General features: G+C 39.9%; 1 protein-coding gene across 2 annotated transcripts in view; it reads right to left on the bottom strand.

Annotated features, from left to right (window-relative positions):
* Positions 1 to 7161: 7161 nt before the first annotated feature.
* The window catches only part of eml2 (EMAP like 2), a 32644-nt gene continuing 21659 nt past the window's right edge, over positions 7162 to 18146 (bottom strand). For both annotated transcript variants that reach the window (XM_087851193.1, XM_087851194.1), the window contains exons 6-22: positions 17241 to 17370; positions 16467 to 16616; positions 15431 to 15500; positions 15150 to 15260; positions 14534 to 14629; positions 14234 to 14368; positions 14005 to 14104; positions 12250 to 12404; positions 11917 to 12042; positions 11690 to 11821; positions 11522 to 11589; positions 11289 to 11377; positions 11078 to 11175; positions 10736 to 10823; positions 10477 to 10572; positions 10086 to 10216; positions 7162 to 8756 (exon numbers count right to left, since the gene is read on the bottom strand). In XM_087851193.1, coding sequence (XP_087707319.1) covers positions 8631 to 8756; positions 10086 to 10216; positions 10477 to 10572; positions 10736 to 10823; positions 11078 to 11175; positions 11289 to 11377; positions 11522 to 11589; positions 11690 to 11821; positions 11917 to 12042; positions 12250 to 12404; positions 14005 to 14104; positions 14234 to 14368; positions 14534 to 14629; positions 15150 to 15260; positions 15431 to 15500; positions 16467 to 16616; positions 17241 to 17370 — 1901 coding nt within the window. In that variant the 3' untranslated portion in view covers positions 7162 to 8630. The remainder of the gene's footprint in view (positions 8757 to 10085; positions 10217 to 10476; positions 10573 to 10735; positions 10824 to 11077; positions 11176 to 11288; positions 11378 to 11521; positions 11590 to 11689; positions 11822 to 11916; positions 12043 to 12249; positions 12405 to 14004; positions 14105 to 14233; positions 14369 to 14533; positions 14630 to 15149; positions 15261 to 15430; positions 15501 to 16466; positions 16617 to 17240; positions 17371 to 18146) is intronic.

Here is an 18146-nt window from a genome sequence, read left to right as displayed (position 1 = left end):
TCTGGTGTGACGTTATGTAACTTTGAACTTAAAATCTTATAAATAAACATTTTAAAAAAAAGAAAGAAAAAAAAAAAAAGAGCATGTCAATATTTGAACACACACCAACATTTCATGCGCTAACTTTATGACATATTATGTCACTTTTATCATGTTTTGATTATCTGACACCCTCCTGCTCAGTCTGTGTCCGTTATTGTTTTGTGTCTGGATCATTAATTGATGTTTTGATAAGGCCAAACACAGCATCTTGGCAGACCCTCCAGTAACTAAACCGGAACAGATGCACGGATGGTAAACAGTCGAGCGGCGCAAGAGTTCAGCGTGTCAGCGGCTAAAAAGCTTCCAGTAAGCGATATGTGATTTAGTACTTACAGTTTCATGCAAAAAAATCTAAATATTTTTAAAATTCCTTGGAATGTTTTTAGTCAACTTCCACCCACATTGTCTTCACTCCCCCCAATAATCACATGAAGTAAATGCAGATTTTAATACTATAAGAATGCGTCTCTCCCAGCGTTTAATTCTCTGGTATAAATTGTGAAATCTCCCAGTAAAAACATGTGCAACTAAAACAGGAAGTGGACACGAAAGAAGAAATAACAAGGAGGTGATGATCTATTTAGGGTTTGTGTAAGTGATCGGGAACTGTGAGTCAGTGTAGTTTTACTGAAATGGTCCGCATGTGTGTCTGTATGTGTGCAAGTGTTGTAGCCGCAGGGTTGTATCATTTGCAGACGAGACCCCAGACTGTCAGAATCTTCCATCCTGTGTCATTTTGTAAGGTCTCTGAGAACGGCTCCGTCTACTCTGTTCTCACGGCTTGTTTCCCATCAGAAAAGTGTCACATTTTTCATGTTTTTGAGTGACTTATGTCTTCTAAGTAACTCCTTCACAGTTGTTCCTCAGACCCAACAGTGTGGGTGTAAAGTGGTGCAAAACTTACATTTGTTTGGATGAATCATGTCAGATGATTAAGTGATTGCTGGTTTCTGCAGTTTTGTCTCAAGGTCAGTCTGCTCCGCTTTTTTGACCTAATTTAAGTATATTGTTGCTCTGTTGGTCCCAGCATACAGACACCAGTGGTATAGTTGGATTAAACCCCACTCTCCAGTCAACCTCTCCGTTGTTCTGCTGTCACAGTGAAGAAAAGGCCAACCAGACCAGACTGAAAATCAATAAATTGCAGCCCATGTCTTCCCTGATTTGCATTAAATCTGCGAATATAGTTGTGCTAGTCTCTCCAGTGTTTGTCACGAGACACAGATGGCTCTGTCTCCTACGGCTAAACTGCAGCCATGCAATTCGACCATTTACTAATTTCCTTAAATATTTTATCCAACTGGGGTCACAGAGGGTGTGTGCCTGTCTGTTTGGGTGAGTTACACCCTCAACATGTTGTCAATCTGTGACTGGGCAACAGAGATAACCATTCACACTCACATCTGCTGCCACTTTAAGAAAATAGGAAGCAGCTGTAAACCAACTCCAGTTTTCAGCCCTTACCTCAAAGGACACCAGAGGACACAAACCAAAGGTGACCTTAAGGAAGACATTGAGACCTAACCTTATTTTGTGCTCTTGAACCGACTTGGCCTTTTAAGGAAATTAATGACTCAAGTTTCACTGAAGCAGAGAAGGCCTCTGGAGTTTATTTGTGTGCAGTCTGTCATTTTCTATTTTTGATGTTTGCTGTCAACAATTTCACTGCACATTTTACCAGTACAGGGCACCTACACAGGATCAATTCTGTTTCGCAAACCAAAATTTGGACCATTCAATATGCTCACCCCAGGTTTGAAACCCAAATGGTAAACAGGCTGGTTCTTATGCAGCACTTTTCTATTCTACAAGAGCGTTATTCAGGCATTCACACTTGCTGATAACTCCATCTAAAGAAACTCAAGGCTCAGACTACTTTGGCCAGCCAGAGAACGAACCACCAACCCTGCAGTTAGTAGATGACCTGCTCTACCTCCTGTGTCACAGACGAGGTGTCCGTGGGAAACACAATCAGCACGAGTATCTTGAAGCATGCTCATTGATTAAGAACGTACATATAACCCTCATCTCTGTCTCGTTCATCCACAAGAGCTGAACATCTTCAGACCCTTACATCAGAGTGGGTCTAAGATGAAACTGATGTTGGTCACAGCCAGTCTCTGTTTAGCACATCTGGGTCCAGCTTTCTCGCTCTCTAAACCTCTGGAGGACATGTGGTATGTATAAAATGACATTGGCTGTGTATCCCACACAAATGACTTTGGGATGAAATCCACATCCAGAGCACTTTGCAGCTTTGAGTCAGTCAGATGCTGCTGCTGCTGTTGCTGCACATAAAACACATGAACCCTCCACAGGTGGGCCAAGTGATAAGATTTATATATTACTAAAAATAATTATTTTAATCAGTAAGACACATTTGAAAGACAGTGCAGTTCATCTGTGAATCAGACAGATTTTCATGGTCTGATCGGTCAACACAGAATTAGCATTAGCACTGCACTGTGGGAAGGATTTAAAGTAAACAGGTATGCATATTCATGTAGCTCCAGTTTCTTCCTGTAGTATGCACGACCCTGTCCTTGAGTACAGACCCAAAGTAAACTACAATAAGCTTACTAAAACACTTGGAATATTTTATCTTCCATCTTCGAATGTGTCCTTTTAATAAACCCGAGCATTCCTGTCTCTTCCATGCCCCCTCCTCCTACACGTCGATGTTTATTATGTTAACATTTAGGGTCTTGTATGTCTCGGTCGCATCCTTTCCACGTACGGGAAATGTGCGTCCCCCGTCGAGGGAGCTCAGCAAGAATAAAACACTTGCTGGTATCTTAATAAAACCGAATTAGCGATGAATCATCCCCAACCATGATTCATGCATCAGTAATACCCTCACCACCTACTGCTACAGCCCCTCCAGAAAACTGAATGTTTTCAGAGAAGCTAATGCCATTTTTAGAGGAACCCACCAGAACAGTACATACTCACAGATTGATCGTGAGAAAGCAGGCCTCGGTGATCCGGAGATAAAAAGATGATCTGTTATCAGTGACTGTAAGGATGCTAACCTGTTATGCTTTACTTTGTTTACAGATTTCAGTTTAGTTTCCTCAAGGCGCTTTACATTGTACCCTATCAATAATACAGAAGATCATGTGAAAGTTTTTCTATAGAAGGATATAAGAGAAAGAATAAGTCTAAAAAAGAAAAATAACAACATGAATAACTCTGTATCAGTATTTTCTATTCAATCATTTTACGATTTTGCTGAGTTAACCTCCTACTCTTCCACAACATGCATTTTTAATTTCTCTTTGATATTTGGGCATATTGGGGCCCGATGAATGCAAAAACAAAGAATTACCAGATTTTTTTTCAACCTTATTTTTGTTTTTAAGAAAAATCAGAGCCACATATGAGGATATTCGTTTAAAATTTCGATAGAACAGTAGCAGTATAATGTCCTCGTAAGTGGATTTCAGGCCTATGTAGAGCAAAATTGAGTATTTTAGTCTAAATAACCCAAAATGTGATGTCCATATATGTGGACGCCAGGTCCTAGGAGGTTATGACAGGCTTTCTAAGTATTTGGTTTCAAACTGAACTATTTTCAGCTCACGGGTCTTTACACGAATCATGCTACAAAAAGCGAATTCTGTCATTAGTTTGTGTCTGCTTCTGACTTTCATTGATTTTTTCTGCAGCTTCTAAAGTTCACTTTGTAATCACTTTGTCCACACCAGTATTGCTCTACAGTAGCATTAAAGCTGGGGCAGGCAAAAATGCTGTTTAGTGTAATTGGACAAAAGAAATCTATAATACTCACTCAAGACTGCAATTCAAGTGGTTTTAACTAAAGTCCTGCTGGTGATAGGGATCTTTGACAATCAAAGGTCCTCAGACCAGATCGGAAGAGTAGTTTGTGTTGTATAAAGACTAAAGAGCACGCAGGAAATACAATGTGATAGTGAAATAGATTAATTAGAAGATTTTCACTTTTGCGAGTGACGTTCAGGTCCGACGCAAAGCCAAAAGCTGGTTTAATAAATGTATGATGCAGGACTGAAAGGATGTATTCCTGCAGTTCTTGAGCTTATTTGAACCCTTCTAGTTAAAATCACAGTCATCACATGATCATTTGGCCTCATGATTTCATTATATTTGTTGTCATATCACAGTTGAGTTATGAAAACAAATATAAACTACAAATATAAATAGAAACATACGTGTTATTGTATTTAATCGGGTAGAGCTGGGTATATGTTGCATATATCTTGTGAATGCCCTCAGTAATGCATAAGGTCAGCTGTTATGTTCATGTAGGACACATCAGATATACTTATACTATATCATATACTGTAAGTATACGCCATGATTCCATAGTCCAGCAGCAATAACTTAAATTAACAATTTCATGGATAAATTTATCAGACTCTCACATTATTCTGGATGTTTTCAAACACTTATTTATGCACTCGTGTCCTCAGGGGTCACAATAACATTTCAGCCAGAAAGACTCGTGTTTGATTCTAAAATACTAGGATACTGAGGAGTTCATGGTCCGCTGCTACAGTCTAATGCAACCGGCTAAGGTCCTGTGGCTGCATAACAAACTCAAATCATCACCCCTCCACCACCGTGCTGTCAGCTGGTATGAGGTGTTTGTGCTGATATCTACTACCAGCATACTGATATGACCTGACAAACTGAGCTGATATTTTCTATCTATTTTCTGTCTCACTGCGTATTTTGGCCAAACATTTCTACCTTGTCCAAAGGACATTGTTCCAGAAATCTTGTGGTTTCTTCAGATTTGCAGTCTTAGTCATGCTCTCATGCTTTCTTCAGAGAGAAGAGGCTTCCTCCTCACAAGCAAGTCAAATGACTCGCTCAGAGCATTTCCTAATTATTCTACTATCATAAAAAAAATTATGCTCACTTTCAGCTGTTGCCTGAACACCAAAGGGATTTGTCTCTCCAAAACAGCAGCCTTTCACTTGCTAAGTGAATGTGTAAACCACTACATTCATGACCTTTAGCATGGTAACTCAGGCCTGGAGAGTCTCCGATGGAGCTCTTGGGCTTTTGCAATATTCTCGGAGAATTGCACGGTCTGACCTTGGGGTGAAATTGCTGGGATCATGGCATTGTGTTAACACACAGAGGTGGTGACACTCGCTGCAAAAACATTGTATATCAAATGACTGTATACAAACTACTGTAATTTCTGTTGATTTTATCTAACTGCCCAAATTTAACTCTTTCACTGGTGCAATTAAACTCACTATCTTAACTCTGAAGTTTTATGACCCTGTTTATATATTTATATGTCCCACATATCCAATAAAAGAAGGAATTTAAACAAGACTTGATAAAAATATATATCTCTCAAGACCGGTTGCATTCTCACCAACTGGGCAACAGTTGGTAGGGAAAAGTGGGGCTCAAGTTAATAACATCTAAGACAAGAGAAAAACTAAAAACAATCAAATGCAAATACACAAAAATGCACAAAACAAACAAACAAATCCTTAAACACGTAAAAATAGTAAAATGAAAATGCATACCCACAAAAAAATTAAGATTAGGAACCTACCAGCACAGAAAAGAGTACCATGAGTTCTCTATGCTGACTGGGTTTTCTAATGAGATTAAATTATTCTTTTTAGAATCCATGTGAGAGAAGATTGCATTAGGCCACATGGAAATGGAAATGGAGGAAGGAGTCTGCACTTTTCATAAGAGGACAGTACATTTATTGCCAGCAGCAGTCGGGGCCTGTTTGATAAACCGCGCCCTGTTTCTTCTTACGAAGGGAACATTGGATAAGTCGTCACCCAATATAGGTAAACTTGACCGTCATGACAACACCAGTGCAGTGTCACTATGCTTATTACATTCTGCTGTTCTTTGGATAAACACTGGAATCATCTTCTTTGGGTTTCCATTTCATGCTTTTTAAAGTAAAAAACTGCAGAATTGCTGCTGTACATCATAACAATGTTGGAAGTGTTGTTGCAAATAACCATCACTGATTACCATTGATACCGCTGATTGCTGATTCCTAGAATTCCTCTCAACTATCCCAGTATTCATGTCAAATATTTTCCATCTGTTATTAATGATATGAAAATGTATGTAAATCTAATATCATGAGCTTGGTGAGTAATGTGTTGCATTTAGTTGCTTGTTTATGTGAACACTGGGATAGTGCACATGAACATCTGTGCCACATATGGACTACTAAGTACCCTAGTCCCGATGGAAGACGCCCCCAAAGTTGGTTGAGAACAACAGGGACCTTCATTCCAGACAGACAAGCATCTGTTGGCCAACCAACCACACATAGTGGTGGCTGAAAAGGAACAGAAGACCACAGTTGTGACAATCTTAGCATACAGCAGCATCAGAAAGAAGGAGCACAAGTAAATGGTTGTTCCAGTCACTTTCATGGCCACGCATGTATAAAAATCAAGTAACTAGGCATGCAGACTGCTTCTGCAACATTTGTGAATGAATGGGTCCCTCTCGGGAGCTCATTTAATTCAGCGTGATACCGGTACAGGATGCCACCTGTGCAACAAGTCCAGTCGTGAACTTTCCTCACTGCTGAATATTCCACTGTTAGTGGTATTTTAACAAAGTGATTGAGAATTCCAGCGACTCAGCTGTGGTAGGTAATGTAAAATCACGGAGGTCTGCAACTTTCTGGAGAGTTAATCGCTATAGACGTCTAAACTTCATGTGGCCTTCAAATTAGCTCAAGTACAGCGGGTAGAGAGCTTCACGGAACGGCTCTGCATCCAAGCCTTACATCACCAAGTGCAACGCAAAGCGTAAGATGCAGCGGTGTAAAGCACACCACCACTGGAGTGGAGACATGTTTGATGTGTCCGCATCAATAGCCGTCTTCACAGAAGTGCTTCTGTAGGAATAAAATGCACTTCTGGAGATTCACAGAAGAGTTGAAGCTGCTATATTAAACCCTGTGGACTCATGATGGGATGTCACTCAAGTTCATATGCATTCAAAGGCAGATCAGTGAATACTTTTGGGAATATTGTGTTAGTTTTTATTCATTTACATCACTGACATCAATGCATCATGTTCGGCTTTTTGGCTGATGAAGTAAAGGGGGGAAAAAAAGCATCATGTGCATTTGGGTAAAAACTTTATTAACAAAACAAGAAGGCAAAGCACAGCCCAAGCTTCCATGGCACAGCAGCCTACATTACCTCGCTGTCAATCACTAAAAGTGCCACGAGTATAACAATTCTAACATCCATCGTTGTTACAGTTAAATATTAAAATAACACAGCCACTCGGATATACTGCATAATATATATTTACTCTAAAGACCTTTTAGACAACATCTACAGGAGGGGAGCCCAAGTCATGCTCATTCTCTTGCGCTGTAGCGCCATCTAGTGCCATCTCAGCACATTTACAGTAGTAGTACAATCAGAAACACAACAGCCCAGCGGTAGAAGGAGAAATCAAAAGGCTCGGGACAAAACAGACACTTTGTACCGTTTACAATCTCCAACAGCAATCTGTACTATACTTACAATCTGCACCTTAAGAGTATGGAAATGCTGAGTGATGTAACAGTGAAGAGAAGAAGGCAGAGGGGTTATTATAAGCATTTTAAAAGGAAGATTTCACCCATTTAATGCAATATTAATTTGCTCAAATGCAAGCCAATATTTATCACTCTTTATGGTTTTAGAGTATCACACCTTCATTGCGTTGCTGTACTTAATCTTTGCACAAGTTTGAAATTTTATCCGCGATTTTCCAGGTGTAGGAAAGATCACTGCGTGTTCACAGGGATCTACTCCACACTCCTGGGGGAGAAAAAAAAATCTTGCACTCCTAAAAGGTTCATGTTTTAATTCCGTTATTACAAATCATGGATATTTTACAGCACTAAATAAATTTGGTTTAAATTTGATATGAAAAACTTTATCCAAGTACCTCAGTTCAACTTGTCACGCCTCCTTTATTTTTGTATTGTGTTAGTTTATACACCCCAAACAAGTTTCAAGAAACGTACACTTTATGGAAACCAACGTCTGAAAAATACCATCATGTTAAACCCTAAAATCTTATTATATCTTTCACCCTCATTGTGTTGCATGCATTTAAAATGGTTAACAAACTGCAGTATACATGATCCTAACCTTGCTGACAGGCTTGTAATTTAGAACAGATGTACTTCCCTTTAAAGGGTTGAAAGAGTTCAGGCCCAGTTAGTATTAATGGAAAAATTGCAGATTTATTGTATCGTCAGATGAGGTGGATTTGCAGTAGTTGATTTTTTTTTTTTTTTTTAAAATGGTAAAAGTTAATATTTCCTCCATTACAACAAGTAATTTGTCTACAGTCTATAAGAAACAGCAGTACACTTTAAACTATTCCAGTGATACTCATTTGGTGTCACATCTCTGGGTTTCTCAAGTTACGGTGGTGCATTTTTTCTTTTCTTTACTTTATTAAATTCCAGTAGGCACAGAGGAGGTGCTGCCCCGTGGTAGCCCGAGGATAAAGATGAGGTGAAGAAGATGTGACGAGGGTCAGACGGGATTCCAGTGGAAGTCAGAGATGCAGGTGTATAACTTTGCCTAGGCAACCACCCACTGCAGGATGCTGGTGTCCTTCCCACCAGTGGAGATCAGGTGACTGTCATCGTGCAGGAAGGCAACGTTGGTCACGTGACTGCTATGGCCACCGTATTCTTGACTCGGAGCCTGGATAACAAAGCAAAGCAGGACCAAAAAAAAAAAAAAAAGTTAAGGAGTAATTAATTAAAAGTGAACAACATGCTCTTTTGGGAATTTTAAATGAAAGTGTCACGGTTTTCTTTATCTGAAGGATGTATAAACTATATACACTGTTAAGCTGGTGGATACATTACTGCACTAAATGCTCGGTTTCATCCTACTCTGTGCTTTGTAAGATGTCGTGGAGAACAAATGATAATATAGTCATAATAATCCCCAATCACCTGCAGTTCAAACCTTCCCTTTTGTCAGGGGCAGCCAATCATAAGAAAGTTGACCTAAGGAAGGAGGAGCTAAAACTGATCCTTCCAGACTCAGGATGAACTGAGGTGCTGAACCAAGTACAAGATACGTAAGTTTTATTTTGAACTGTGACTCAAGCAAAGATACTCTAGTAGAGTCCAAGAGCAATAACAGAGTTTAAGTTCTCCATTGTTAATAGTAACCCTTTTTCTTTTTCTTGTGTATGCATGCATCATAGCCACAGTGACATCTTACTCAGATAAAGTTGAACAATCTCATATGGGAAGTTATTTCAGCTGCTGCTGCTGCCCCTGCAAGCCACTTTGCAACCCATCTCGACCTCAACTCCATTTATTCAATAGGAGCCCGACTTATTTAATCTATGAATCCATGACGGGAGCTCTTATTGCAGCTTTAGACTTATTTGCATGGAAGCTACAGGAACAGATGTCCAATATCAATAATACCAAATATAAATTACTGGAGAATAAAATTAGTCATGAAGGTTATTTGCAATGAAAAACAAATGTATAATGTGGGTCTTTTTACATTCGTACCAGCTGTTCATGAAACACAACTGTCTGGTTTAAGCCACTAAACACTCATTTTCATTCCAAATCTGTTTAAAATATGTTGTAACTTTTTACAGCTTGTGATTTTCTGTGCTAATGGCAGCTAGTTTGTCTTAATGGACAATTTAGTTTACAGCCCCAGTTTAGAAGGCTTTAACTGAAAACTTGTAAAAAAGGTGTCTAACAGCCTGCAACGGTTTGTGAGCACAATATAAACAGCTGGTAGACATTGTGCACATTACAGGCCTTGATAATGATAAGGTATTCTGTTATTTCTGCTGAGCTTTCATTGGGTTTCCCAGTGTTCATTAAAACTTAATCACAATGCAGTTGAGAGACAAACACCATCGCTACGTAGTTCTGGCAGTGCTGAAAGTCAGCGTGTCTGCGAAGTGGAACAAATTTCAACACGAGCATACAAACACGCAGACCCCGGCTCTGATGTGCTTTGTGTTTGTCACTGTGAGTTAACATGACTGACCCTTGGTTGAGAGCAGGGGAAGGAGAACAAGTGCACTTTGCCAAAGTCATCAGCAGAGGCCAGCAGGGATCCATCATGTGACCTGCACACAGCATTGATGTCTGTGCCATCTGCTCCATCTGGCCAGATTCCTGCAAGACACAAAAAGACAAAAAAACCAAAAAGAAAGCGCCAGCGGCAGAGTTAGCACGAGGGCGACGAAGACAGTGGAGCAGCATCTTCAGTCACTTCGTGTTTTTTTAGCTGCAGCCACATAAAAACACCGTGCTCTTCTCCATCAAAACAAATCCGCAAGAAGAAACGACTGTGTGAAAGCTCCGCTTGCTTCAGGCAAACATTGCAGAATACTAGTGTGATAAAATAGATGAATTTAAAAGTTTTATCAACCTACCAAACGTGTTGAAGCTCAGAGTGCAGGTGGAGGTGGCCCACTCCAGGTTGCGCACTGTGTCCATGTTGGTCACATGTTTACCACTGGATGCCTCCCCTAAAAACCGAAGAAACCCCCCCCAAAAGATTCCTTGACATATGAACATAACTTTGAGATGTCAGTGATATGAGTTTCCATATTTTACCAGATTCTTATATTGACAGTAAAATCAGAGGGTGGAGCTAAAAGTGCACATGAACAGACATGAAGTACGACTTACAGAAGAGGGTCTCATAGTCTCCTGAGTTGGTGACAAGGTACTGGCTGTTTTTCGACCAGTCCACATGGGTAACAAAGCTGGAGTGTCCCTGGGGAAGAGGCAGATCATGCAGAGTGACGACTGAACTCAGTGACTCATCATCGCTTTTTTGTTAAAACTCTCTTTTAATGTTATTGATGTTAATTTTGAGTGAAATTCTCCTCCAAAGAACAGCAATATATCAATTCACTTAAGCCTTCAGACACTAGCGATCTGATTTTATGAAAAGAGAGCACTGTAAGAATGGGAATTCATTTACAAACAGACATTTACAACTGGCGCTCCGTGCGAGCATCTACTTACAGTGCATTTCCCCACACGGCTGTACTTTCGGCCGTTTTCAGTTACAGCATAGATGTAAACAAAGTTATCATGGGAAGCCACAGCCAGGAAGTTGCCGTCTGCAGACACAAAGTGAAGTTAGCAGAAAATCAATGAACTGAAATATGAAATTTTGTCTGAACTTGAACATTTTATGGATCTGTGTCAGTGAAGTGAGCAGATGATGTTTTACCCGGAGAGTACTTGACGTTGGAAATGATCTCATTGCCGTCTGTGTGCATAGAAACAAGATCCCGGGTGTCAGTGTCCAGCACCAACCACCTGCAACACACAAGGCAGAGATTTGGGAAAATGCACGTCACGAGGATCCAAATAGGAAGGATTTAATATCTCCAGCATTAAAGGAGATCGATGTTTGTCAATGCTCAGTTTCTGAATTTGAACTTGTTTCAGCTGTAAGCTCACTTTCCAGTCATGGTCCCCACAGCCAGAACAGCCCCGCTGGGATGGAAGCCTGCAGACCTCCCTGGATCCTAAAGCACAGAGAAGACGACATACTTGTTATTTAGTACTTATGATTAAATGGGAAGCTCAGTCCTTAACGCCGTCTTCATCCACAAAAATCTTCCTCACCTCGATGGTCTTGCTCCACAGGGGCTGGTGGGAGTGGGCATCCCAGAGGTGAACTTGTTTGTCCTGTGAGCAGGTAACAAACTGCTCCATGGTGGGATGGATGTCCAGACCCCACAGCTCATCGGTGTGACCCTGTAGCACATCGTATCATTTCTTATTTAAAATGCAGCATGCATAAAGTTAAAATATTTGTTAGTAGTCAGCCTGTGAATGTTATCAGTGCGTACCTGCACAATAGGCGTTAATGTATCAGGGAAGGCAGCTCTGATGATTGCATTCTTGGTGGTTCCAACAAAGAGTTCTCCGGGTTTACCGTCAGCCAGAGCCCGAACAGGACCGAAGGACTCTCCCACCTGGACACACACATGCAGCAGAGTCAAAGAAAGCACAATATTCAAAACATTAAGTAATAAAAAAATTTTTGAGTTATTTACTTGCAACACAAGAGACACCCACTGACAGTTTAATCACTACACTGAGAAAAGTTTAAAATAATATTTAAGTGGGTTCCACAGAAATTTCACGACCTCTGATTTCCCCTCAGAGGAGAATTCGCTCACCTCCATCGTTGCTTTTTTTCTGTAATCGTGGTCCCACAGCACCACCTTGCGGTCTTTCCCCCCTCCAGACACCATGGTGCCGTCCTTGAGAACACACACTGAGAAAATGCCGCCTTCGTGCGCCCCTGACACCACCTGGCTGATGCGGGTACCGCCTGTCAGACGACACAGGAAATCAGAGAGTGAGCAGCAGATATGCTGCCTCTTTACATTTGTGCTTCACAGTAATGATAAATGAATGATTTCATTTAAAATCCAGACTGCCGTATCTATGTCAGATGATGTTTGGGATTCAGTGCTCACTCTGGTAAATTCCACGTCACTCTGTGATCGCCACGTCCTATTACAATTCAAAGTAGTTCATAGGGCCCGTTTATCTAAATCCAAATTAGCTAAGATTTATCCTAGCTTAGACCCTCGCTGTAACAGGTGCGGGTCTTATGATGACAATCTTGCCCACATGTTTTGGACCTGCCCTGCCTTGGCAACTTTTTGGGAGGTTTTCTGCATCTGAACAAGGCTATTGGCCTGAAACTGGCTCTCAACCCCCTACTTGCTGTCTTTGGTACAGTGGGTGAGGATGATAATTAATCACCGGGGCAAAATGTCAGGTGCTGTCCTTTGGTTCTCTCCTGGCTGCTGCCCCACCCCCCATTATCAGTGACTTGCTGATCTCATGTCGTGTCTCAGTTTTGAGAAGATCCACCCAGAATTAACCCTTTAAGACCTACCATAGAACCAAGTCCGCCAGAGCTTATATTATATTTTTACATGTTGTAGCTCCATTTTTGGGAGCATTTCAAGTTGCTATACATCAATAAAACCATTATAGCCCAAATTTTAATAATATGTCTGCATTAAGTGCATAGTAATTACATAAATTGCAAAAAAGTGCAATAAACTACAAAAAAATTGAAAATTGTTTTTGTTTTTTAACATATATTTCTAGTTAGAGAAATTTAAGAGGCTTATCCCTCAAAACTGTAAATACAAAAAAGTTGCACAAAATAGTTTCCCACCACAGGAAATTTATTTTGAGTGTCTTCATAGTTTTATTTTTGAAATACACCAATTTTTATATACTGAGGGAAAAACAAAAATAAATATTATGATGCAAATTTGGCACAAGATGTAAGTACAACTCCTCCGGTTTCATATGCAAAAAAAATTATTGCGCTAGCTTACGTGGTTGCAGTGCTACCGGGATTTAAAAATAGTTTTGCAAAACCCGCTCCGACCGGCTTTAAAGGGTTAAAAGGGCACATTTGGTAAAATCTTTTTCTGACAAACTTCTCTAACTTTCAATTTAAGGATGTTCCTGTTGACTAACAGATTTGCTTATTCCATAGAGGTCCGATGACCTACAACTCTGTAGATTTTACTGTGTTAATGGGAATGTGAAGCTCAGTTGTGTTGCTGCTAACTTAGTGTCGTTTGCAAGGAAAGGTTTTGTTAGTACCAATCGACCCTTCTGAGTTCTGGAGTTTTGTTAATTTTTTTAACCTTCTAAAGTGAGAAGTTCTGTTTTGTATTCAATGTAACCAGTTTTTGTGTTTCCCTTCATTTTTTTTTCTTTTTTGTCAGCTGTATCCACAAATCAGTTCTGTTACTCCTGTTTTATTAAAACAATCATATATGAATATAAACGTGTTCAAACCTTCGTTAATTCAAGCAGCCAGGATTTCTGTGATTGGCGACTAAATCTCTAAATTTTGTGCAAAAAAAGCTGGATCAGAACTTTCACTTTGATCGTACCTTTGGCCCAGATGTAGAGGTTCCCACTGGAGTCTCCTGTGATGGCGTCTCCATTCTCAGCGAATGCCACACACAACACATACTTTGGTTTCTCGTGTTTCTACAAAGCCAGACAATAAGGATTTTAAGGACTACAGAAAAGACTGCTGTTATAGACTGCACCTTAAGGAATAAAACTAAATATACAGCAGGGTTTTAAGAACAAACAACTTGTGTATAGTTGCGATACCTCAAACAGGCCCTGTCTCTTGGTGAGAGTGTTCCCCTCCATGGTCCAGAAGTTGATGTGAGATTTTCCACAGGTAACAATCAGGTTGGTGTCCATGGGATGAAACACAGCGGCCAGCACAGAGTCATTGGAGCACTGCAGGGACAGAAGCCAGGAAGCTATTGTTTCATTCTATTTGCTACATTCATGAAAACATACCATTAAAATCCTTCATCCATGCATGTTATCAAAAAAAATGTAAAACCAGGAGATCAATAATGACACAGCTGTATGAATGAGATCAGACTCAGGTGGCCATACCTTGACTTCAGCCAGCTGCTTCTCCTTCTGCCAGTTCCAGACTGACAAGATGTGATCGTTGGCATCATCCACAGCGCAAAGGAAGGTGCCGCCATTCTGAATAAATAAATAACTGATTAAATCTTAAACAGCATGAAAACATAGAAAGTGGCCTGAATGACTTGTGTAAAAACTGGGTATTTGGATAAGTGCACAGTTATTGGAATTGTATTATATTTTGCAGGAAGTATTACACTCGCAGTGTCATATATAGATCACATCATGAGTCTGGCTGACTAAAGCATTGATTATATCTGAGCCAGAACTATGACTCATCAGTTTAACGGGCTTCTTACTGACAAAGACATTAACCATCGCCTGCCAAACCACACTCAAGTAACGTTAAGCCTGTGATTTATGACACTGACTGATGTAGATGATGAATGTAGAAAAACTGAGACACATAAATAGTTGGTTGATTAAATGTGAAGTTTTAGGGGAATATATGTCTTTACACTAAAATAAAACACCTCCAAATTCATTCCCTTTTTCTTTAGAGGTCATTACTCATTGGTGTAATTCCCTGAACTAGAATGATGTTGACACCTCTAGTCTAAAAGGGCGAGACGCTCCTTACCGACTTTGAGAAAGCCACACAGGTGACCGCTCTATCGAACACTCCCATTCCAAGCACATGGAGCGTGTTGAGGCTCACAGAATCCCAGACGCGAACATGGGGAGCCAGCAGCTGATGACACACACAAAAAAGAGGAGACATAGTAAAGTTGTTTGATTCATATCAAACCTTCTTCTGGTTTCCACAAAAAAAACAAAACTTTGAAGTTTTAAAGCTCTTTCAGTTTCATATTTAGTGATTAGGAGACAACGCTACGGCAGGATTGGAGATTCTCGCAGTACCTTTCCATCTTTAGAGTTTCCAGCCACTTGTCCTGTTGCTATGGTAACCATGTCAGGATGCACACTCAGGCTAAGAAGATATGAGAAAACATTAATTATATTTGTGGTTTTGTGATTATTAATTCTCATTCATTCTGCTTCTTTCACACGATGCCTTTAAAAAATGTTTACACTACAATCTTTGCTTAGTTCAACTTTATCGTGACACACGCCGTTTTCTCTGGTCTCTGACTTTTACAGGAAATCTCAAGTATTTTTCACAAGCACGTTATAGACACGTATAAACAACAGCCATATAAACAAACCGATTGACTCACATTTTCCAAGTCAATAAAAACAAATATACAATATTTATTTCAATGTGAATCATATTTTGCATTTCTAAAACACACACACACAAAAAAAATGACACAACGTGAAGAGGCGGACTCCCACGTGACGGCGTGGGAGAGGAGAGCACGATTGTTTCCCTGCAGAGCGGAGTAGCTTTCCCAGCATGCCCCAGGGGGCCATAATGTTAACATCCCAGTGTCTCCAGGCACAGGATGTCAACTGGTGCTCATTAAGTACAGCACAAATTTCACTGATGGTAAACACAGAAGCTGTCGATGACGTGTTACGCAAAAACAAAAACAGCTTCTGAGCAGCTCGGCGTTTCTCTCTTTGTCTCACGTGTGGGGTCGAGTAGAGTTTTGCTTTTTTACATTTTCTTTTCATTTTAATTTCTTTTGGCAGAAGATTTGCTCATTTTAGCTTCATTTTTACTGTTCAAAGAATTTCCTTTCTAGTTTTTATTCATTTGAATGACGATTGTTATGTTAGTTCTTCTGTATGAAAAGATAACATCAAGTGAGTCTGTTTAAACAAAACCATCTATATCACGGTGTGTTAGTTAAACACAGCTTTTGCTCAAACGGGATCTGTTTACAAGACTTAGAGTAAATGAGGAAAGCAAAGATGATGCAGGGAATTGCACAGTCTCTGTAAAGATCAGAAGACTTTAAAGGCTGCTCTCATCAGCTTGCTGTTTTCTCACCATTTGACATCATCGTTGTGGCCCAGGTAGTGTCTCTGCTGCTGCTCCTCTGTGTTGTACAGCACCACCACTGAAGCATTGAAGTAGACAATCTCTCCCGTGGGAAGCAGGTACAGGTTGGAGCGGCAGTCACGACCACGGTAGCCATAACTGGACCACGCTTAGATTAAGGAAGATGGGTGATGCTGGACAGGATTACCAGAATATTCAGCAATTTTATTTTATATATTTTGTTGATGCTTCTTACTAAGATAACTTAGAAACACCAAACCTTATTTTTAGTTTTCAGGGATACAGTTTGTGCTTTCATCCCTATTATTTATCTTACAGACAAATATGTGTCAGAACAGCTGTGAAAACAGAAGATATGATCATTAGTTTTAGAAAAATGTACTCCCACACCGGTCACGTCCATTAAGGCACAGACAGTGGAATGTGTTCAGTCCTTTAAATAATTTGGAACAATTACTGATTCAAACCTGAACTCAAGCTGAAGCTGAAAAAAAAGGGACTGTTTTATAATTCTGGTTTGCATATTTACTTACAAAGGACAGAAACTCACTCAAACCTTTATATGGTGTAACAGGTTGATTGGTGAGCCACAGACAGTTGCATGTTGTATGAATCACAGCAGAATAAATCTAAATAAACCTAAAAATAAAGTAACGCTATCCTGAGTCTATTAATCAGATATTTTAAATATCTAAACCATCCGAATCTTTAAGTAAACTGTTCGTGTACTTCTTAATTTCTCTCTGTCTGGATTAAGGATACACCCACTGCAGTTTGAGTTTATGGTCAGGCAGCGCCACCTTCTGGTCAAGGCTGTAAGTCCCCTTCTGCTGGTCTGGGACGTGCATGGTGACGGGACGGCCGCGGAGGAACATCCTCACGTAGCCGTCCTCTGCAGTTAGAGAGGGAGGGAGGAAAAGCAAGATCACCAGTTAAAGAAAGAGAGAAGGACAAAGTAACACTAGTTTTGATCTCTGTACCATCACCCTCTCAAGCTTTGACAGCATTTCTTACTAACTTTATAACCAAAATGATTTTTCTGTCAGTAGGAACATAATTGATTGAAATACTTCTTTAAGTTTCACCCCAGTGATGCCAATTTGAAGACAGCGGACGCAGCAGGAAGTCTAGAAACCTCCCAACTCAACACCTGACATCAGAATAATTTTCCCTTCTTTGGTGCTTGGTATAAATTTTCAGAGACTTTATGATTAAATATGCATACGAGGCCACCTCTCTCTAAATTTGTGCTACTTTGTATGCTTCAGAAGAGAAAATTAAACACGGAATAAAGCCAGCTTCATAATTATCATGTCTCTTTGGTGGCACATTAGACTTCAAAATGGGAACGAGGAAATATTGTTAACAGCCTCTCACAAAAATCCTTTCAGAATACAGACAGGACTAAAACTGGAAAATCTGTTGTATGCAAGTGTTGCTGAAGTTTATCTAAAAGACTTTAAATCCATGTAATATGAAGTTTAAACTTCTTTTTTTCTTTTTTAAATTGAATAAAAAGCAATTTGCTGGTATAAAATGTAACAAGGATACAGTAACGCACCATAAAACTTTCATAGCTGCTTCCTTGCATGTAGACGATTATCTTTTCATATAAAGTCTTGCATGCAATGAGGCATAAGTTTAATTAATTTGACCTAATTTGCATAA

This window comes from Neolamprologus brichardi, chromosome 14, assembly GCF_056152115.1.
Source record: "Neolamprologus brichardi isolate AB-2024 chromosome 14, ASM5615211v1, whole genome shotgun sequence".
NCBI lineage: Eukaryota > Metazoa > Chordata > Actinopteri > Cichliformes > Cichlidae > Neolamprologus > Neolamprologus brichardi.
This window is presented reverse-complemented; position numbering and strand designations above follow the sequence as displayed.